The following is a 21,356-nucleotide window of genomic DNA, read 5'->3' as shown; positions in this document are numbered from 1 at the left end:
ATTGGCTGCCTACAGTGTAACTCACTCTAGGCCAATGCATTCACTGGGCAGGAGATGGATAAAGCCTCTGAACCTGCTTGAGAAGCAGCGAGTTTGTAAGATTTCTTCAGTCGACTAGTTACGTCATCCAGCAGTAAGCGAATAGCGGGCTCGGCCTACATGGTGTAGCAAACAGGCCTGGATGTTCTGACAGCTACCACTGAATTAAGTTCTACCAAATGGTTTAGAATCAGATGATTTTCAGGCAGGTTCTGCAGCATCTCAATTATGAGTTCCTATGAGATAACATCCTCCAGTTTTTCTTGGCCAATGCATTGCGCCTCCTTCTGTAGGACACGGCCTCTACTTGAGAAAACCTACAGAAACTGTTGGCTACAAAGCAGAAGAAACAAACGAGACTAATCCAGACGCTTTCTGCTGTTTTCAGCCACCAGAGTTCAGTTCTTTGCTATCGAGATCGCCCGCAACAGAGAAGGCTACAACGACACCGTGTACAACTCTAAATGTGCAAAGAGCTAGCCTCAGAAGACACCAGTAACAAACCAGTAAGCATCATGTCCAGTCCACAGGAGCCCTGGACCTCCAGGAAACACAAAGAGCAGCATGTTGTCTCCTGAGTAAGGAAGCACACTGTGTTCACCAAAGGAAAACAACTGTGTAATTATGACTTGGTATCTCACGAGACCCTGATTTCATTATCAGGACTTGCTGTTTTGTGATTACGAGAAAAGACCCTGTAGTTTTTAGTTGAACACACGGAGCTTCAGTGGCTCAGGGTTCATCTGTTTGTTTTAAAGTAAAAAGTTATGTTTTTGTCTGATTCTCAGTCTTTGTTCAACTCTTCATTTTGTATTTTACTGTAAAGATTTAGTGCCAATTGTCAGAAGTGGTTTATTTTGTAAAGAGATTTGTTTTCCTGAAAGATGAAACAAATAAAAGGTCAGATCTGTTTTACTACTGAGTCTCAGTATTAATAGCTAATCCATCATATTTAGCCTTTCACAGTGTAACTCACTGTATCCATGGCAACATGGCAGCCATCAGCTGGGGTTAGCGTCAGTAAGTTAACATGAACACAAGCTTAATTATAAAGCATTTTGAAAACTCAAAGGTTTACACAGGTCTGAACAAACAGGAAGTGGAATGTTACCATGGATACAGTGAGTTACGCGGGCTCCGTTTTAAAACAACTCTGTTAATCACTTTGGTGCTGAATCCATTTTAAAACCTGATGATTTTCAGGTTCCTTCTCCATTAACTGTCCATTATCTCTCCAAAGAGTTTGTTTGGTGAAGGTGATGCACTTCAACAGTTTTGGTCTCATGTAAAACAAAAACCCATGATTATTAAATCTCTCACTGTTCAACCAGGTGTTAAAACAGACTAAATAATGTTCCAACAAGTCGAGATGTAAACTATTCAACAGTATTGTTACTGGTGTGTGAACTGGTATTTATACAACGTTTAGTACCGGAGTGATCTTCATTAAATGATGCTGTTACTCTACATTACTACTTTGTATCTGGTGTCTGTCCGGTTTCTGTGACTCGTCTTATGGCAGTAAATCCACGGCCCACGTCCTGAGCACCACGCACCCAGCTCCCCATCCTGATCCTGAGCAGAATGAAGAGAGAAGCAGCAAACTAAAAATCATGAGGTTTATTTGCAGTCACAATGCTTACACTATATGTAGCAGACATCCAAACAAGTCAAACAGCTACTCGCTCTATGGACCCAACACATTCACATCAGGGACACAAACCAAAACTTAGGAGCTCAATAAACATCCATGAGTGCCGACATGGTTAGAGATGAGCTAGTTGTCACAAACAGTTAGCAGCAACATCGTAGAGTAACACAAGTTGCTAGTAGACTCCGCTCCCGCCCTTTTTACACTGCGCTCCCGCCTACCAGGATGCACTGCGGTTTCCTTCACCAGTTCGGACTAGACCGGGTCCTTCACGGAGCTCCGGCCACGTCTCCGTCACTGCTGGTTTCTGCCCTGTACGGTGGCACAGACCTCGGCTGTTGGAGCCGCCGCAGCACCATGACACGCCCCATACACACCGGGCGACAGAGCCACTTCACACACACACACACAAACACGCACAGACCAACAACATCCACACACCAAAAGGACTTCACTGCAGGACATAAACGGGGGCAGTCCCAGAACCTGCTCCGAAACCAGTGTAAACAAAATGGTGGAGACTGCACCCGGCCTACCAGAGGGGGTCACGTGACGCGACCACGTTGCTTACACGTCGCTCGACGCAGGAAGAACAAGCGACAACGCGCGGCTCGTGTCGCGCTGTAAAGGGCAGTTACACCATGTTTCCAACCTCCAAACGTTGTCTGTTGTGGACCAGGACGAAGAGCCAGAGGCTCCGAGCTTCAGTAATCTGTCAGACAGTGGAACAGTCTGGTTGCTCTGCACGTTTATTGGACCTGAAGATATTTAGTTTGGATTTCACAAAGGAACTAATTCTCACATTTCCAAAGCCAGAACCAGCAAATCTGACACTTTGGGCTTTAAAAAGTTTTTTTTCTTTTTACTAAAATGACAAAATGATCCAAATATCTGCTGATTAACTGTGACTAGCTGATAAACTGTTGGCTGCTGGTGAAGACACATGAAACGTTGAGATTAAACTATTTTGGTGGTAACCAAGATGTTAAATGTGCGGTTTAAGGTTTGTGAGTGTAAATGTTTTTCTGAGAAACATCACGACAGACTTTTCTAAAATATTGCTTGACATTTCTTAGTGTAAAGAATTGAGAAGATGATCTGCAGAGTTCAGTTCAGTCCTGCTGCAGATCAAACTGTGGGTACCTGTGGTTTATCCACTCATAGGACACAGTAACGGCTGGACACGGAGACAAACGCCGGGAATCACGGCTACAACTCACGGTTCATTTAATTTCAAAGGGCCACGAGGTAAAAGGTTGGAAAACAAAATGTCCCCACATTCTACTGAACCAAACAGGAGGCCCATGTTCTTCTGATCCACTAATCCATGAATTAGTCCGAGATTATTTCTAGTGTTTACATCAGTTTTCCCTGTTGGTTCTGGTGTTAATGTTTCTCGTTATTCGTTTCAGTTTGGGGTCTAACATGAATCCTGCTCGCACTAGAGACACCACGAGTGATTTTTGTTATAATAAGGTGTTTACGATGCCGGTGCTTCTCCCCCGACTAACGTTGACAGCAGCGTGTTTCCCACAGAATCTCTTCTGACAGAAACATTTTATGACACCGAGTCAGAGAGGACACACTTGGCCTGAAAAATAGTGTCACTGTCCCTTTACAGGCCGCCGAGCCTGCTGCCGCGGGGTTCGTGGCTATTTACATCACTTCAACCAGAGACTGAGTAAAATGTACAACGAGGACGCTCTGACTGTCCCTTTGTTAGTGTGTCCCTCTGCTTCCTGTGCACGGTGACGGCCCTGCAGCCTGAGCGTGGCCCCCTCACCTCCCCACGCAGACACTTGCACTAACGCACTACACTGTAAAAAGCTCAATCACACGGTTTTTGTTTGTTTTTCCTCAACTCTTCTTTGTGTTTTAAATTCGATCATTATAAACATTGTTCAAAATGTTACGAAAAAAATGTACACTTGGGTTTGTGTGGTTTTCTATACAAGGCAGGCAGAAGCAGATTACTACGTTTACCGCGTTCGTCCCCTTCTCGCCCCCCACCTCACCTTCTCTAACATCCTCAGCATGCTCTGCTTCCTCTGAGTGATCCAGAGAGCTCAGACATGCGACTCCAGCCAGGCGAGTCAGACCAACGCAGACTGGCTTTAAAATAGATCTGTATATATTTATATATGCTTATATCAAAAAGGGGAGGAGAGGGTGAGGGTGGGGGCAGGGGTATAGTTGCTGATTTTGATCAACAATCCCGTACGTCGCGTGTCAGGGTGAGGAGACGATCCCTAGGCATCGTCTGCAGCTGGGTAAGACTCTGCTGTGTGGAATGTCAGCTCATCATGTCGTTGCTGTTGACGCCATACGTCGAATTCTTCATGCTGTCATTAACCTCCCTCCTGAACACAGACAGGTTCTGAGTAAACCTGCACAGAGAGAGAGAGGGAGACACACAGGTGAGCACAGGCGGGGGAGGGAGACGGGGCATTCACAGGCGAATGTAGGAAAGTGTTTCTTCTATTTAAAAAACAGCAGCGGAAACATGACCTACCTGTCCCGGTTCTTCGTTAGTAGATTTCTCTCTATTCCCTCCATCAGGTTCTCAAAACATAAGTGCATGGCTTGCTGCTTCTCCGGGGGCTGACTGTTAACGATGCTGTTCCGCAAGTCGGCAAAATACTGCGGGATGCCCAGAGACACGTGTTCACACACAGATACACAGATGTTTCTGAGCTGATCCAGGTCTGGGTGTGAGGTTTACCTTCTCGTTGAGCAGGATGAGGCCCAGCAGAGGGCGAGACATCGACCACTGGTTCCTACAGTCCTCGAAGATGATGATGTTCAAAACTGTGGACAGCATCTGCACCAAAAGATAAAAATCATCACATGGTGGTCAGATTTACAGGTTCTTCAGCGGTTGTCGTCTTTGCTGTGTCGTGAAGTCGCTTTGAAACCTTGCACAGAGAAGTTAACGTCACATTTACTGATAAACCCTGATGGAGCTCACCAGATGAAAACCGCTTCATCGTGGTAACAAGAAACTTTCACCAACTGCAGTTATAAACACTAAGGAGTTGTGTAGCCTGAGGTTAGCACAGTGGTTCCTACACTGGGTGGATCAGGATGAGTCTTAGAACAGGCTCTCGGTGCAACAACGTGTTCATTTCCATTTTACCATGTTCACCAGGGACTGACTGGAGAGAGAAAACCTGTGTCAGATATAAACGAGCAGATCATCTGACCTGTTGGATCATCTCGGGGTGCTGCTGCATGATGTGCAGGAAGCGGTCGTCCGTCGCCATCGGGGTGGGGCGTTTCTTGGTGGAGCGTGACAGCTGCTTGAACAGGTAGGTGACTATGTGGTCAAGACTGGAGCAGCAGCCCGTGCACACCATTGTATCTGAAACACAGTCACACAGATGTAACAGCTACAGTGGCGTGCACACTCTTTAAGTCACAGCCTGAGCTCTGAGGGTTTTTACCAAGTGCGGTGAGCCCTTCTGATATCGATGACAGGATGTACATGACGACGTGAGGCTCCAGACTGGCGATGAAGTTCATGTGGTCCTGCGTCAGCACCTCCAGCAGAGAGTAGAAGGACTGGCTGAGTTTGGGGTAGTCCTGCAGGGACAGGGGGAGTCACGGTTAGTGCAGAACACCAGGTCAGTCCAGTCTGTCCAACTGGATCCCAGTGTCAATGAGACGGAGCCTCTGAAAACCTCAGTGTGGGGGGTGAAAATCAGGCTCATTATTTTGGAATTATCTGTATTTGTGAAGTTTATTTGCAGCATGAAATGATCAAAGATGAGAAGCTCAGATAATGACAGCTGGTGTGTCGGAGGTCGAGGGACGACAGGAGACAACCTGGGTTCTGTGACCCTCTGTCATCAGCTTGGTCTCATGCTTTCTGCAGAGTTCATTAAATAAATGTAAGAGTGTTTAAGGCCTTTTACAGCACGGAATGAAATTCAATGAAAATCTATTCCCAAATAGAGAGAAAGCAAACAAGCCGTGTCCAGGTTTTCTACATCTCATGTCCATGTGTGGACTCAATGACAGAACTTTGACAGATTGATTAATCAATAAAAAAAAAAAAAAAAACTGAATAATTTGTCGAGTCCATGGGGTTCTTAGCAACCGTCGCCCACCAGCCAAACCTGTAACCAAAGCCACCGTCTACAGTCGGCAGGAGGAAATACTCAGGAGGAATTTCAGACATTCAGACGGCGTTCTTTGGCTGGAATTGAACTCGGTGCTTTTTACAGGTATGGGACTCTAACACTGGCGGTGGGGACGGAGGGTTAGAGTCAAAATGTCAGTAGTAATAGAAGAAAACAAAAAACCAAATGGCTTAAATAGGACTCTAACACGGGCGGTGGGGACGGAGGGTTAGAGTCTAAGGCCGCGGGTGGGGACGGAGGGTTAGAGTCTAACGCCGCGGGTGGGGACGGAGGGTTAGAGTCAAAATGTCAGTAGTAATGAAAGAAAATGAAAAACAAAATGTCTTAAAAACATGTCTCAACAAACTTTATAATCGATCTTGGTCAGATTAGTTTTGAACCAAACATTCAGCCTGAGATCATTTCTCCAGTTGTGTCATCGACCAGTCGGGGCAGTTTTCATCATTCTAGTTGAATTTTTGGCCTCAGCTGAAAAGATCTTTGTCTAATGATTTTACAGCAAACAAAGCACTTACCAAACTCTCCCACCTCATCAATGCTTAAAATACAGCTGTTCATTACACATTTTAATATGAACAGTGCCCTTTTTGCATGGTTATGCATAGTGGACTCATTGGTGTGGCTGATATAACAAAATCCACACAACACAATTAGGACCTGCCCCAAACAGGGAGGTCACACATTTACTCTGCTCATTTCAACTGGGCGGCCTCATCTCTGACACAGTCACTGGGAAATTCAATGGTTTCAACATTCGACTAGTCAGTTTAGTAAATATATGCAAAGTAAGCATTAAACTGCGCGTTGGGTGTGAATACAGATTTGGGGAATGGACCAATCACAAGTAAGCTGACTAATGCACCAGGAGTCAACCAATCAGGAACACAGATACAAAGTACCTCTTGGTCTGTTGTGCTCACAAACACAAAATTGAGCAAATTATCACTCACAACCTGTGCACATCGATGTGTTTTGTTAAAATGATTTTTCTCAGTATTATCTTGTGCCAGCCGTTACGTTTGGCGTGCGCGCTCCCAGCTTTCGCCCACACTGCCCACTTGCAGCTCAGCCTATACAGGTCATATGTCAATGGGTCTGACCCAGGAGTGGTTTGGAGAACACCAGGGGGAACGGACTGGCTTGTTTTTGGTGAGTTTGCAAAAGAGAGCGGTGCAGAAAATGATAAAATGAGCTCCGGTGTCTGAACCCTTTTTACATGATTTATTGTTTGAGAGTGGTGGTAGCTGTCTGCACTGCAGGTGTAGCTCAGCGCCGCTTCAGAGGAACCCCACACGCAGCGCAACACTCAGTGTCCGAGGACATTCACACACATGAACAGAAGCACTGATGAACCTACTAGCAGGTCACTGTGAGGGATGGACAGCAGTAGTTTGATGAAGGTCTGTAAGGCGTTATCCAGAGCATCGTCACCATACAGACGGAAGACCCCAAAGTTGACGTAGTTTCCGCTGAGCACCGCCTTCAACATGGCGAAGCACACGCTGACCCCCTTCAGCTTCACTCCGTACACCTGGTCCTTTGGGACCTCTCCCAGCGTCAGGATACGATTCCCTACAGAGAAAAATTGGATGAGAGCTGAGCAGTTTGAAGCTGTGCACCAGACCCGACGCCCCACCAGCACCAGAGGCCAGGTTGGAACGTTATACTGGTCTAAGTTCTGTACCATAGGTCGTGATCATCTTGCTGGTTTCCCTGAACAGCAGGATGCCATTGGGTGACGACACGTCAAACTGTAGCCTTTGGGATCTAGAGAATAACAAAAAAAGGCAAAGAGTAACGTTGACTCTCAGCAGCGTCTTAGTGCGACACCGAGCTCGTATCACGTGGGAACGCTTTATCATGGTGCGTTCACACAGGCCAACGGCAGCATGAGCCTGCCTCTGTGCACTCAGCTGTGTAACCGTGTTTACCTGTTGTGAACAAGCTCAGCCATCAGCTTGAGGACAGGAGTGGTGCATGCTGGGTCGTGGTACCAAAGCTCAATGGCCCGCTGCAAAATGGGCATGTAAGCTGGATATCTACAGGCCTGGGTTAAGGGACGTTGTCAGAGACACTGGGATTCCTGCTCAGTAGTCATTCCCTACAGTTTAACAACACACTACTGTCCTGCTGGCAGCTCTGAGGTCAGCTATAAGGATACATCCAATCAAAGAGCATCATGAAACTGGTCTTGACGTTGAAGGCGAACGCGATGCCTCGCAGGTCTCGGACCAAGCCCACCAACGTCCTCTACAGGAAATGGCAGAAGAAGAAAAGTGTCAGTGAAGCACCTCTTAGTTTCTATTTAGTAATGGCTTCAAAGATTGTTTTTCTCTATATCAATTAATCTGCTGATTATTTTCTCAATACAATGTATTAATTAAGTCGCACAGAGCAGTAAGACATGAGTAGCAGGGTGTCAGTAACTATGACTGTTCCTGGACCAGCACTGTCTACACCAGGGGTGTCAAACTCAATGGCACAGGGGGCCAAAACCCAAAGCACACTTTAGGTCGCGGGCCGAACAGGATAAACATTTATTGAACGGACTAAAACTAAAGGTTGTTTGAACATAAATATGAATCGAAACAGACAGGACACATTATTATTCCAAAATAAATAAAACTTAAAATCACCAACCCTATTTCTGCTAAGCCTTACATTAACAAACACCTGCTTTTTGTCTGGACACCAGACGTCTCACACTTTCATCATGCAGCTCTTCAGAAACTCTCCCTCGGTAAATGTCCGGGCTGATTTTCTCCTCTGCCACAATAAAACTTCTTTCACAGCAGCTTCACTGTGTGATTCCACTTTGGTGAAAACGTCTGCTGTGATGTCAGATTCCTCTTCAACTCCTCTACCTTCTGTAGCTTCTGCTCTGCATTGACGTTTCTCAGCTTGTCCTGATGTTTTGTCTCGTAGTGCCGTCTTAGGTTATATTCCTTAATTACAGCCACATTAGCTCCACAAATAAGACACACGGGTTTATATCAGTAAACATATACTCAGCCTCCCACCGGTTTTGAAAGGCTCTGTTTTCAGAATCAACTTTTCTCTTGGCCATTGTTAGGGGCTAGCTTTGACTTGAAATTAGGGTTGTAAACATCAACAGATGCTTGAGTGATCTGATGTAATTGACGTGGGAATAATCACAGGTAGCCAATCATTCGGTAAGGCAGCTGTTGCGCTGCATTATGGGATTTGTAGTTTGTGTGTTATTGGCGCCTCATATCGCCGGGCCATTTAAAAGAGATGTAGAAAATGATCTCGCGGTCCGGATGTGGCCCACGGGCCTTGAGTTTGACACACGTGGTCTACACAGAGCCACGGGCTTGTGTGCTCGTCACCTTGGCTTCCTGCTCGTTGAAGGTGTTTGTACTCAGCATCTGAGCCACAGCTTCAAATGCGGCCGTCAAAGGCAGCATGAACTGTTCAAACTGGTCCTCGTCCTCGCCTGCACACGCACACAGAGAACACACAAAATGTGCCATCAGTGTGTAGATCTGTCCATCGCTCCGACAGCAACACAGACTGTCCAGCTGCTCTGGACATTTCAAATCAAAAAAAGTCTTCAACTACAGATCAATTTCAATCAACCAGCTTCATTTTAACTCTAAAGCACCACATTTAGATAGTTAATCAGTTCTTGAGGATGGTTTGTGGATTAAAATGTGCTGAGGAATGATTCTGTGCTCAGTAGGTATGAACAGGCTGCCATTATAAAAATACAAGCAATGTCATTAAACTGTTTAGCACAACCTGTTGATCAGAACATCACGGTCAGGTTCACAAACCTTTACTAAAAACAAGCTGGTAACAAAAGAAACAGACGAACAAAGAAATGGAGGAAGACGACTGGGGATGCGCTCTCATTGGACCACCCTGCTGAAAGGAAGGAGTGGCCACTGTTCCTACCTAGATCGACCATGAGCAGGCGCCCCAGTGCAGTGTAGAAGGTTGTCCGACATCTCATGTCGCTCAGGTTCGACTGGTTGTTCACGCCCAGGAAGGAGAAGTGCTCGCTCTGACACAGCGACACGACAGTGAGACTTTACCAACAGCACGCAGGCAGCAAGTGTGTAATGTCAGTGCAGGTGATGTACTCACTGTGTGGTTATTCAACATGAACTGGACGGCACTGAGCTTCACCAGCTTTCTCACACTGCTGTACGTGCACAGACGTGGGGTCAAGGAGAAAACACACTGATCTAGGAACTTTAAGCCCAAAGCTACATTTGGTCTCAGACCTGCAAACTCACACTGGAAGAAGACGGTTAAAGTTTCAGCCCCCGCTGCCCGTCGGCAGCCTGAAGCCAGCCCGCTGCCCGTCGGCAGCCTGAAGCCAGCCCGCTGCCTGCACCTGAGCCAAGTGTGTCTGACCTGAGCAGAATACCCCCAACCCACATGTGGCTTTCCTTCATTTCAAAGTGGCGTTGAGAGCTGTACACCACTACAGTACCTGGCAGTACTGCCCCACCAGGCTGATTCTAGGACCCAACAGACATGAAGAGTACACATCATGACATGTGGCCTGTGTGGATATTATTACCCAGGGTAACCTGTTTCCTGTTTATTTAACCTTACAGGCGTTTTAGTGCTGAAGGCTACAGTCCAACATGCTCAGTGTGATGAAGGTTATGCAGCACTGATGTTTAATGCTTTGACTCTAAATGACTGAACAACAGAAAAGCACCACACTTGTAAATGAAGTTATTCTGTGTTGTATAACTTATAATCCAAGTAACGCGGTGCTGAGCTCACCTGTTCTTTAAATTCCTAATTATCCTGACACACTAGTTACTGGTGAAGGCAGATGTGACAGAGCTGCTGCTTTCTGGAGAGAAGACAGGCAACTTGTGTCACACACCGTTATATTTGACTACAAGTGCAAATCACACTGCACTGATCTGTTTGTGAAACAGTTGACCTGAATGTGTTTGGCTTCAAACCACGTGCGCTCCCCTCTGAGCCACAGCCTCCCATGAAAAGCATGCGCTACTTCTTTTGGAGTGTGGTGACAGGTTTGCAGGTCACACACGATCGTGCACACGGTCATAGAGGATATCCTAAGGAGAGGTCGTTCAGCAGCTGCAGCGTCTTGGAGGTGATTGGTTCACACTGGCCCCAGTACTTCAAGTTTGTGATGCTGAAAGAGAGAAAATAATGTTTACAACGCTCACAGCGTCATTAGCAGTCTAACCATTTCTGTATCGTTGGGGTAAAAATGTTTAGCTGCTTCAATAGATTTTTAGTTAAATTAACCTGAAACGTTGAGCGACAGTTCATTGTTAACCCTGGAAACAGTCTGATGAAATAATCCTTAATAGTTATGGAAGATAATTTTACCCAGAACTAATAATTTGTGCCACGCCGTCTCATTTATATACAGCTCGATAATTCTATATAGCAAATGGACAGATGCAAATGTGAGGGAGGAAAATGAAATGATTTGGTATTAGATTTTTAGATTTAAGCATCTTTTCCATTTCCCATTAAATCCCTCCATTTCAAATCAAATCTAACCATATAAATAATGAATGTATTGGCATTTCCCATTTTAAATTTTAATTCTGGGTAAAATTAGCCTCCACACTTTATATCAAACTGCCTTTTCTTTTCTTACTTACATTTTCCCTATAAAGACACTGAGCACCATCGTCTCGTCATTCAGCCCGAGAACTTCTGATAGTCGTCGATAAAGCTGCAATTCACAGAGTTTCATTAATGTGAGACAAAGAAACTACAACATTACTTGACTACCAGACAATCAATGTGGCCCCTCATCACAGTATTAGTGCATCAGGCCAGGGTTAACTACCACAGACATCCCCCACACCAGCAGCCCCACTAGAGGGAAGAGTTGCCCTCACCTTTGATGATTTCTGCACCTGGTCACCGATGTAGATCTTTCTGAACTGCTCAAAGAAGCTGAGCATGGCCAACTCCAGTCTCTCGTTGCCGGCCTGAGCCAGCCGAGAGTCAGTGAGATTCATCAGCTGGAGCACCCTGAGATGGGCACACACACAGGGTTAGGACAGAGCAGACAAGGGACCTGGGACTTACAGGTAGTCACAGCATGCACACATGACAACATGTAGGAGGGGGGGTCTGTGATCTCTGAATAATTCCCAGACAATATCAAGTAGTTTTTAAGCTTTAAATCTTTCATGTAATCTTGAACTCTTACCGACAGACTAACTCTCCGTCCATGGCGTCCTGCTCATCTGTACTGGCGAACGACACTCGTCCACCAATCACTGCTCCGATTATATAAACCAACCATGTCAACCGACCTGCACATAGACACCATCGGTCTTTTACAACAAGAGGTCATGTCCCTTTTCAGTTCATTTACTGAGCAAACAGATGAAACACCCGAGGTATTGCCGAGGGCCTGCATGAGTTGAAAAGCAGTAAAAGCTTGGTACAATGCTGTTTACCATTAGCCAGCAGCGTGCACATGTGATTTTAAGACAAGCAGAGAATCAGAAAAGTTAGAAAACAACTAAAAATCCTTTGTCCAATTTGAAACTGGGGTCATCATTGAAAACCGCGCTGACCCGATGAGTGCACTGTGTTTACAGCACGTACCCTCCTGCACTGTGATGTCTGCAGCGCTCGAGTTGGTGGACTGCAGCAGCTCCTGGTAGGTCTGAGCTGCCTGGTCGAACAGCTGGACGAGTAGAGCGCATGTCTTCTCGTACTCGCACCTCCCGATGGTGGATAACTGGTCCAACTGCTGCTGAACGAGGCCGGCGTCGTCCAGAGGGTCTTCTAAACCGTCTCTGTGGAGCAAACAAACATGAATACATGGGTTATGATGACAGGTCGTGTCCACAAACTTTCACCTGGTGATGTTGTTTCATGCCAAATCTCATGTGCAGACTCAATCCAACAAAGAGTATCTCTCCTCCCTCGGTGCCACGGAGCTGCATCGTTGTGCAGACAGTATTAGAGTCCATCAGCGACCACACTGTCACACTGCAGTTCACTGTCTCGGTCACATGCACTGCCCTTACAGCTACTCTAGGCTGTGGTGAGAGTCAATACAACGCTCTCTGCCCCTCTCGCCCTACGCCAAGCTACGACGTGAACTACGCATGCCTGATTGTTATGACCTGTCCAAACTGCAGCCTCCAGTCTGAAGCTAGAGTTGGCTGACTAACGGTAAATGGGTAAATGTGTCGGTCCAGCAGGACGCTCTGGTTACTGCTGATGTGACACAAAGCTGGAAGAAGAACAGAAGGGCTGTAGGCAGCAGACTGTCACAGAGGAGAGAGTGTAGCTGACAGACACCACGTCCTGGCCCACTGTCACTGGGCTTATCAGACAATGTGGAAAGCCTTAGCACCATCTCCTCTCCATCAACACAATGACTCAGTGTCTAATCTTGACCGTAGATGCTGGAATGGTGCTGCGCTCCAGCATCTTACCTGAGGATGACGTGGACCGACTCCAGCCGTGATGTGATGTAGGCCTTGGTGACCTCTGGAGTGTAGGTCTCCAGCAGGTGAGGTTCGGTGGCTTTAACGTAGGGGACTGATGCAGCCAGACGCTGCCACAGACTCAGCAGGTAGTGAACACTGTTGGGGGCAAACTCCCAGTGCTGACACACAGGAGGGGACACACAGCAAAACCTTTCATGACCAGAATAATGTTGTAATGTTATTCTGAAGTAGTTAAGTCCTAAAACGTTTCAGCCTCAAACCATAATCAACTACTTCTGTCTTCTGTTAAAATACCTGAAGAAGCCAACAGTGTTTTTATATGCACACAGACTTTTTGACAAGGATAGACACCATTTGTTTTATATAGAACTTTAAACATAACCCTAACCCACCTGCAGACTGGTGACGGTGAAGTTGGCTATGAGGCGAATAACTTCAGGGTAGTTCTCTACTTTGACCAGCTCCCCCAGCTGGTAGTTACTCTTCAGCCTCGCCAGCAGACGACAGAACTCGTGGTAGTTATTAGGATCTGGTAAACACTGCAACACAAGCCATTTCACAGCATCAGACCAAAGACCCAGAGCCAGAGAAATGTGTCAGAAAGGTGTGTGTTGTACCTGTGGGTTTGCTAGTATCCTCTTAACTCCATCGACCAAATGTGAAAGGAACTTTGCTCGCTCTGCGTTGTTGAAGAGAGACCTCCGGACAGAGGCGATCTGAACTAGACAGGACAACACCTGCACACACATTAAAACAAGATTTAGTCTAGTTTAGTTAGGAGGCTCCACAGGTGGTACTGGGTATATGATCAGACTTACCAATGGGGAAAGGGACGGAGGGATGGAATGATATAAATTGAAAAAGAGCTGCAGGGTGGAAGAATCGAGAAACGCTGCAGGAGAGGAACAAAAAGAAGTCGTGAGTCAGTGCTGCACACGCTGATGTTTACATTTCTAGTCACAGCGGTTTGTCGGTTTAGGACCAACAGAAAGCTTCCAGCCGACGTGCACCTGTAACATACAGACGCTTAGATTAACAGGTAACTAGACAAACATCTTAGCTGCCTAACAGGGTTTTTCTATGCTGAAGTCACTCTTCAATATTCCTTTCTTATTCAGTTCGGCTGCTACACTGATGATTCAGCTGCTTTCGGTCCTCGAGGAGCACTGCTGTGTTTCCTCTGTGGGAACCTCATGGGCACTACACCACGTGAGCGTAGCCTGCGGGGTTGACGCCGACCGTCCTCCTTTGTTTCTCCACTGTATTCTCTCCGTCGGTCTCTGCTGAGAGGGAGGGGGACCCCCCCACATGCAGTCAGCTGTGTGTTTACACACGGTGCTTGTAAATGCCAACGCTTTAGGTGTGAAGACAGAATTACACAACACTTTCTCCCAGTCTGACTAAGGTGTTGTAGCTGTATATACCAGAAACCTGATTTGTTCTACACATGCATGAAACGTGGCTCCTTCCTGTGCAGGGTGAGGACAATAAGACGCGGCCATACACCGCTTCTCTGCACACGCACAGTACAGACTGGGTAGTGACAGATGTTTCCCCATCCGCAGCAGCTACCTGATCTCCATGACGTGGGGATCTGCACGGTGCAGAGGTCGTCTGATGACTCATCTGTGGAAGTTCCTATAAAGTCGTAGTTGAGGCAGTTGTAGCTGAGTTTGAGCAGCTGCATCAGCAGACCGTGCTGAGACTCATCGTTCAGGTTCAGGTTCTTCCCCGAAGCCTGAAAAAACAAAACAAAACAACATCAGCTTCAGCTTCAGCTCTTCTCTGGCCAAGGAGAGGCGCCTACTGTAAGCTCAGTCTGTAAAGCCCCATCAAACACTGGTCCTTTGGTTACGTCTGTGCCGTGCCACACACCGACTTCACCCACGGGTCAAACTCTGGCAATAATTAAACTCTTACAAGGTCTGCTGTTAATCTGAAAGTGAAAGTGGCTCAGTCTGTGCCAGGGTCCACTGGTCAACACACGAGCTACTTACAAGTTTCACTGTGTGTTTAATAAAAGTTACTCCAAGTTTTGACTGAGGCAGATTTTGTTTCACATAATTAACAAAATGTTAAACATCTTAGCTAAAGTAGTACGAGCAGCGCCTGACCAGGGCGCCATTATGAAACCGATTTTTAAAACACGAATGAATGAAACTTGTTTCGGTGTAAAGTCTTTAAATTGTTAATAAATGAAATGGAAATAAAAACTGTAAATCTGTGCAGAAATGTCAAAGTAGTTAAGTCCTAAAACGTTTCAGCCTCAAACCATAATCAACTACTTCTGTCTTCTGTTAAAATACCTGAAGAAGCCAACAGTGTTTTTATGTACACAGACGTTTTGACAAGGATAGACGCCATTTGTTTTATATAGAACTTTAAACATAACCCTAACCCACCTGCAGACTGGTGACGGTGAAGTTGGCTATGAGGCGAATAACTTCAGGGTAGTTCTCTACTTTGACCAGCTCCCCCAGCTGGTAGTTACTCTTCAGCCTCGCCAGCAGACGACAGAACTCGTGGTAGTTATTAGGATCTGGTAAACACTGCAACACAAGCCATTTCACAGCATCAGACCAAAGACCCAGAGCCAGAGAAATGTGTCAGAAAGGTGTGTGTTGTACCTGTGGGTTTGCTAGTATCCTCTTAACTCCATCGACCAAATGTGAAAGGAACTTTGCTCGCTCTGCGTTGTTGAAGAGAGACCTCCGGACAGAGGCGATCTGAACTAGACAGGACAACACCTGCACACACATTAAAACAAGATTTAGTCTAGTTTAGTTAGGAGGCTCCACAGGTGGTACTGGGTATATGATCAGACTTACCAATGGGGAAAGGGACGGAGGGATGGAATGATATAAATTGAAAAAGAGCTGCAGGGTGGAAGAATCGAGAAACGCTGCAGGAGAGGAACAAAAAGAAGTCGTGAGTCAGTGCTGCACACGCTGATGTTTACATTTATAGTCACAGCGGTTTGTCGGTTTAGGACCAACAGAAAGCTTCCAGCCGACGTGCACCTGTAACATACAGACGCTTAGATTAACAGATAACTAGACAAACATCTTAGCTGCCTAACAGGGTTTTTCTAACTGATTCCAATACTTAAGTCACTCTTCAATGTTCCTTTCTTATTCAGTTCGGCTGCTACACTGATGATTCAGCTGCTTTCGGTCCTCGAGGAGCACTGCTGTGTTTCCTCTGTGGGAACCTCACGGGCACTACACCACGTGAGCGTAGCCTGCGGGGTTGACGCCGACCGTCCTCCTTTGTTTCTCCACTGTATTCTCTCCGTCGGTCTCTGCTGAGAGGGAGGGGGACCCCCCCACATGCAGTCAGCTGTGTGTTTACACACGGTGCTTGTAAATGCCAACGCTTTAGGTGTGAAGACAGAATTACACAACACTTTCTCCCAGTCTGACTAAGGTGTTGTAGCTGTATATACCAGAAACCTGATTTGTTCTACACATGCATGAAACGTGGCTCCTTCCTGTGCAGGGTGAGGACAATAAGACGCGGCCATACACCGCTTCTCTGCACACGCACAGTACAGACTGGGTAGTGACAGATGTTTCCCCATCCGCAGCAGCTACCTGATCTCCATGACGTGGGGATCTGCACGGTGCAGAGGTCGTCTGATGACTCATCTGTGGAAGTTCCTATAAAGTCGTAGTTGAGGCAGTTGTAGCTGAGTTTGAGCAGCTGCATCAGCAGACCGTGCTGAGACTCATCGTTCAGGTTCAGGTTCTTCCCCGAAGCCTGAAAAAACAAAACAAAACAACATCAGCTTCAGCTTCAGCTCTTCTCTGGCCAAGGAGAGGCGCCTACTGTAAGCTCAGTCTGTAAAGCCCCATCAAACACTGGTCCTTTGGTTACGTCTGTGCCGTGCCACACACCGACTTCACCCACGGGTCAAACTCTGGCAATAATTAAACTCTTACAAGGTCTGCTGTTAATCTGAAAGTGAAAGTGGCTCAGTCTGTGCCAGGGTCCACTGGTCAACACACGAGCTACTTACAAGTTTCACTGTGTGTTTAATAAAAGTTACTCCAAGTTTTGACTGAGGCAGATTTTGTTTCACATAATTAACAAAATGTTAAACATCTTAGCTAAAGTAGTACGAGCAGCGCCTGACCAGGGCGCCATTATGAAACCGATTTTTAAAACACGAATGAATGAAACTTGTTTCGGTGTAAAGTCTTTAAATTGTTAATAAATGAAATGGAAATAAAAACTGTAAATCTGTGCAGAAATGTCATGAGAAACTTTCTAATGACAAAGGTTCAGTACCGTGCACAATGTTAACAGGAAATAAGAGATGCTTTTATTCTGAAGGTGAAAGGAAACAGCCTGCCCGGTGCTTTGTCACCAGCTTCGCTGATGGTACATGATCGTGAGACGTCAGGTGTCGAGTCTGTTCGCTTCCCGTCTGCAGCGAGTTAGAGGCTCTACCTGAACTACACCTGCTTGAGTTCAGTGGTAACCTCTTCCTCTTCTGTTTTCTGTTCATCACAAATAAACGCACCTGTTTGAGGAGGTTGCAGGAAAGCGTGAAAATGTCGAAGAGGGAGGAATCTCTGAACGATGACGCTATCTTCCTATGTTTGGTCAGGGGGTGCGTCGTGTCAGCCTGCACACAAACAAACTGTTAACACCGTCACACACAGAGACAGCAAAGGATAAGGAGAGGAGGAGGGGGGGCATACCTGATTGATCTCATTTGTCAGCTGCGACAGAATGGTGACCCCTATGATGCAGTGTTCAACGCTATCCTGTAAACACACCAATGCCATAAGCGGCTCAGCTTAGAGACTCATAAGAACCCTGTTGTTTCTGCAGGCATCGTACCAGACGCCTGAGCACTCACCTGCAGAAAGCGCGTCACATCGGCAATGACGTTTCTGAACACGTAGTCATCTTTCTGACAGTCGAACCAGCCCAGTTTGGTGATCCTGGCGTACAGCTGGATCAAAGCCTGGGTCACAAATGCTGCTAACTTTGGCCGCGTAGCCAGATAATTCAGCACATAATTCCCTGCACGAGAAATGAGAACAGCTCCATGACACTTGAACACACCTGAAAGTTACAGGCAGATTTTGGGAGCAACCATGTCAGCACACGTTTCAGCCCAGCTTCACATAAACCACCCATTTAATTTCTGAGCCGTTCCCTCTGTCAGCACACGTTTCAGCCCAGCTTCACCTAAACCACCCATTTAATTTCTGAGCAGTTCCCTGTGATTCAGATGAACACACTGAGTGGGAAGTGGCTGAAGTGGTCAGCTGGTCTAAAGCGTGTGAGAGCTGCAGAGAGACTCACGGATGTCGATGCGTTGCTCCAGGGGCAGAGGGTTGCTGGTTCGCGATACCAGCTTAGACAAACAGGTGGCTGCAAGCAGCTGAGAGTACGACGACTGTGGCGAGAGAGAAACATCAACAAGGCTAGCTGCTGGCTAGTTTACATATTTCTGCATCATTGACAAAAGGATATAAGGGGAAAAAGACATTAAAATAAATCATGACCCCTGACCCCCAAACAAACATGTGGATCTGGTGTGTTAGCTTTTTGCTGCTGCTCAGTTTGAACTGTGTTTGGCCAAACCACACTTCCCAGTCTGACAAACTGAACAAAGACATCAAACTGGGAGGTCTGAGGGACACTCCAACAGATCAGGCTTTCAAAGTGCACAGCCCATCTTGGTGTCCACACAATTCCACAAAAGGTGTAATAAAGATCTGACTGTTGGACATGATTCAGTTTGTCATCTCAAAATGAGACTTTTAAAGACACTGTGACCTGAACTGTTCAAATCAAATACTAGTTCAGACTTTTAAAGGGTCCTGGTTAGAGCATCCTCTACTGAACCATTTGCTTTTTGAAGTAACTCACATCAGTTTCCAGAATGTTTCTCGTGCACCAGACTGGTCAGCCAGTGTCAAGTGAGGCTGTACTGAAGCACGTGAAATGTACAGATGGCTGACTTTCCTGAATTAACCATCTTTGATCTGAATTCAGAGGATCTGTGATGGGGAGCGGTCCATTTAAGGTGGAGAGGCTGAACACAGCTGACATGTCCCAGAACCCTGTACAGACTCCTTCAGGTCCTTCACTTACTGATGGGACATTACACTGCAGGGGTTTTACAGGGACACTCCACTGTTTTCACATAACGTTCAGTGATGATTAACCTGTGAAAACCATTATAACTAGTCTTCTATGACCCTGGAAGAGAATTAACCCCAGGGGTCTTCACAGCGACCAACAGTGTTTATCTGAGGCTACTCACACTGCCTCTCTCCAGCAGCAGCTGACATTTGCTGAGACAGTCGGGGCTGTTGGTGAACTCCACCAGAGCTTTCTCTGCCTGGTGTCGGACGGCGGTGTCAGTAGTCTCGTACAGCTGCTTACACAGGATCTCCAGCTGGGCAAGGCCCTAGATAAACACAGGAACATGGAAGACGCCGGGCTTATCAGTAACCTACAGGCAAGTGTGCTCCACTCAAACTTCTCATGATTTTACAACAAGAAACCAACTCAAAGAGCAGAGCGCACGTCACGTTCTTCACACGTGCACATAAAGCAACAGATGAAGAGATAAGTGTGATCATTCGCCCCACGGGTCGAAGGTGAATTTACTGGCTGGAGCAGGTTCTGCAGGGCATCTCCATTTAATGAAGCACAGCTTAATGCAGAACTAACACATTTAACCAATCAACTGTATAAGAATTCAAAATTATTTGATAAATTCTTCTTTAAGCAAAGTGCAGGATGTTTCCCAACGAGTCACACAGCCACTGTTTTGGAAATACATTTCAGTTTCCATATATTTCATGGTATCAGGTTCTGTTCATGTGGAAGGAGGCAACGTGCTGAGTCACAGTGAGATGCCAGCTACTGATAAATAAATTCAAAGTGGCGTGGCCGCCATGTTAAAGGACAAGATCAGAGACGCTCGGGGCTGTGGAGGTCTGGACCTGCTGGATGGAGGGGTGCCAGTCTTCTCCGGCGTTAGTACACGTTTTGTTTGGTGGTGCGTTCAATGCTTACAGGAGTGTGAGAGGTGTCTAGGGTCTAGCTGGAGAACAAATGCTGAGGTGAGGATTGGTGTGGTGTGCAGCAGGTGTGTGTTCACTGTGAAGCTGTGCTGGCCTCAGATAAGAGCTCAGCACCAAGCCCTGGGCCATCTGCTGCTGGAGATCAAGCCAAACTCTCCATACTCAGTTTACAATTTACACTAATGAAGTGGCATCAGACCAAGTTACTACACATCAACACACACAGATGTAGCAGCTGACAGCAGAGATGGGTGGGGCTGTCGCCGTCACTGTGATAATGTTTCCTCACAGCAGACAGTGGACAAGCTGGAAGGAACACTCCCAATCACGTTTAGCATCTGCTACCAAGCACAGCGACGGAGTGAGCCACTGCAAATGTCAGGATAAAAGACAACTGGACAAACGTGTGTTGGTTTGGTCCCATGAACTCATGTGTAAGAGCTGCCGACCGGAGGCGGGGAGCTCCAGAACATGCACACGCTGGGTTTACATGAGACTGAACACACCATTTTATATAAACGATGCATTTGTGGCTCAGCAAATGGGTTTACATGAGACTGAACACACCATATTATATAAACGATGCGTTTGTGGCTCAGCAAAAGAGAGAACCCAATTCATCTACAGTTTTGGTTTTACGTGTTATTACAATGTGCACAAAGTTTTAATTTGAGTAAAAAGGCAGCTGTAGCTAAACGGTGACCTTTCTAAACGTGCACATTTAGAGGACTGTGGTGACACTAGAGCTGTGAGCAGGTCTGCGTCCAAACACGGGAAACTGCACTGTTTAACGAAATCGCCAAAAGAGAATGTGAAGGGATGCCTGTTTCCATCCACACCAGTATTAGGAGCTGGTGTGTGGAGACAAACAGCAGGTGGAGCTAATTCTCCACTCTGTGCTATGAAAACCTGCAGAAGAAGACGACACAACAAGATGATGTAACTCATGTACTTTAGTCAAACTTAAAAATGGTCTATTTTTTTAGGAGCACACTGAAAAGACACCAAGTCCACAGTC

General features: G+C 46.4%; 2 protein-coding genes across 3 annotated transcripts in view; one reads left to right on the top strand and one right to left on the bottom strand.

Moving 5' to 3' along the window:
- pbdc1 (polysaccharide biosynthesis domain containing 1) overlaps window positions 1-949 on the top strand; it is a 7,593-nt gene extending 6,644 nt beyond the window's left edge. For both annotated transcript variants that reach the window (XM_020585504.1, XM_020585505.1), the window contains exon 7: window positions 428-949. In XM_020585504.1, the coding sequence (XP_020441160.1) occupies window positions 428-519 (92 nt within the window). In that variant the 3' untranslated portion in view covers window positions 520-949. The remainder of the gene's footprint in view (window positions 1-427) is intronic.
- A 3,004-nt stretch (window positions 950-3,953) lies between these two features.
- Window positions 3,954-21,356, bottom strand: part of xpo7 (exportin 7) — a 20,373-nt gene continuing 2,970 nt past the window's right edge. Inside the window, exons 2-28 of the mRNA XM_020585506.1 lie at window positions 19,570-19,716; window positions 18,603-18,696; window positions 18,151-18,317; window positions 17,990-18,055; window positions 17,809-17,913; window positions 16,877-17,042; window positions 16,112-16,185; window positions 15,911-16,030; window positions 15,686-15,832; window positions 13,269-13,441; window positions 12,427-12,620; window positions 12,023-12,128; window positions 11,706-11,841; window positions 11,463-11,536; window positions 10,901-10,981; window positions 9,943-10,006; window positions 9,751-9,859; window positions 9,183-9,289; window positions 7,994-8,082; window positions 7,764-7,871; window positions 7,517-7,599; window positions 7,190-7,404; window positions 5,134-5,272; window positions 4,894-5,051; window positions 4,413-4,511; window positions 4,203-4,330; window positions 3,954-4,077 (exon numbers count right to left, since the gene is read on the bottom strand). Of these exons, the coding sequence (XP_020441162.1) occupies window positions 3,984-4,077; window positions 4,203-4,330; window positions 4,413-4,511; window positions 4,894-5,051; window positions 5,134-5,272; window positions 7,190-7,404; window positions 7,517-7,599; window positions 7,764-7,871; window positions 7,994-8,082; window positions 9,183-9,289; window positions 9,751-9,859; window positions 9,943-10,006; window positions 10,901-10,981; window positions 11,463-11,536; window positions 11,706-11,841; window positions 12,023-12,128; window positions 12,427-12,620; window positions 13,269-13,441; window positions 15,686-15,832; window positions 15,911-16,030; window positions 16,112-16,185; window positions 16,877-17,042; window positions 17,809-17,913; window positions 17,990-18,055; window positions 18,151-18,317; window positions 18,603-18,696; window positions 19,570-19,716 (3,243 nt within the window). The 3' untranslated portion in view covers window positions 3,954-3,983. The remainder of the gene's footprint in view (window positions 4,078-4,202; window positions 4,331-4,412; window positions 4,512-4,893; window positions 5,052-5,133; window positions 5,273-7,189; window positions 7,405-7,516; window positions 7,600-7,763; window positions 7,872-7,993; window positions 8,083-9,182; window positions 9,290-9,750; window positions 9,860-9,942; window positions 10,007-10,900; window positions 10,982-11,462; window positions 11,537-11,705; window positions 11,842-12,022; window positions 12,129-12,426; window positions 12,621-13,268; window positions 13,442-15,685; window positions 15,833-15,910; window positions 16,031-16,111; window positions 16,186-16,876; window positions 17,043-17,808; window positions 17,914-17,989; window positions 18,056-18,150; window positions 18,318-18,602; window positions 18,697-19,569; window positions 19,717-21,356) is intronic.

Source organism: Monopterus albus, unplaced genomic scaffold (genome assembly GCF_001952655.1).
Source record: "Monopterus albus unplaced genomic scaffold, M_albus_1.0 scaffold368.1, whole genome shotgun sequence".
Lineage (NCBI taxonomy): Eukaryota > Metazoa > Chordata > Actinopteri > Synbranchiformes > Synbranchidae > Monopterus > Monopterus albus.
Note: the sequence above shows the minus strand (reverse complement) of the source record. Positions and strands in the feature narration are given on the sequence as shown.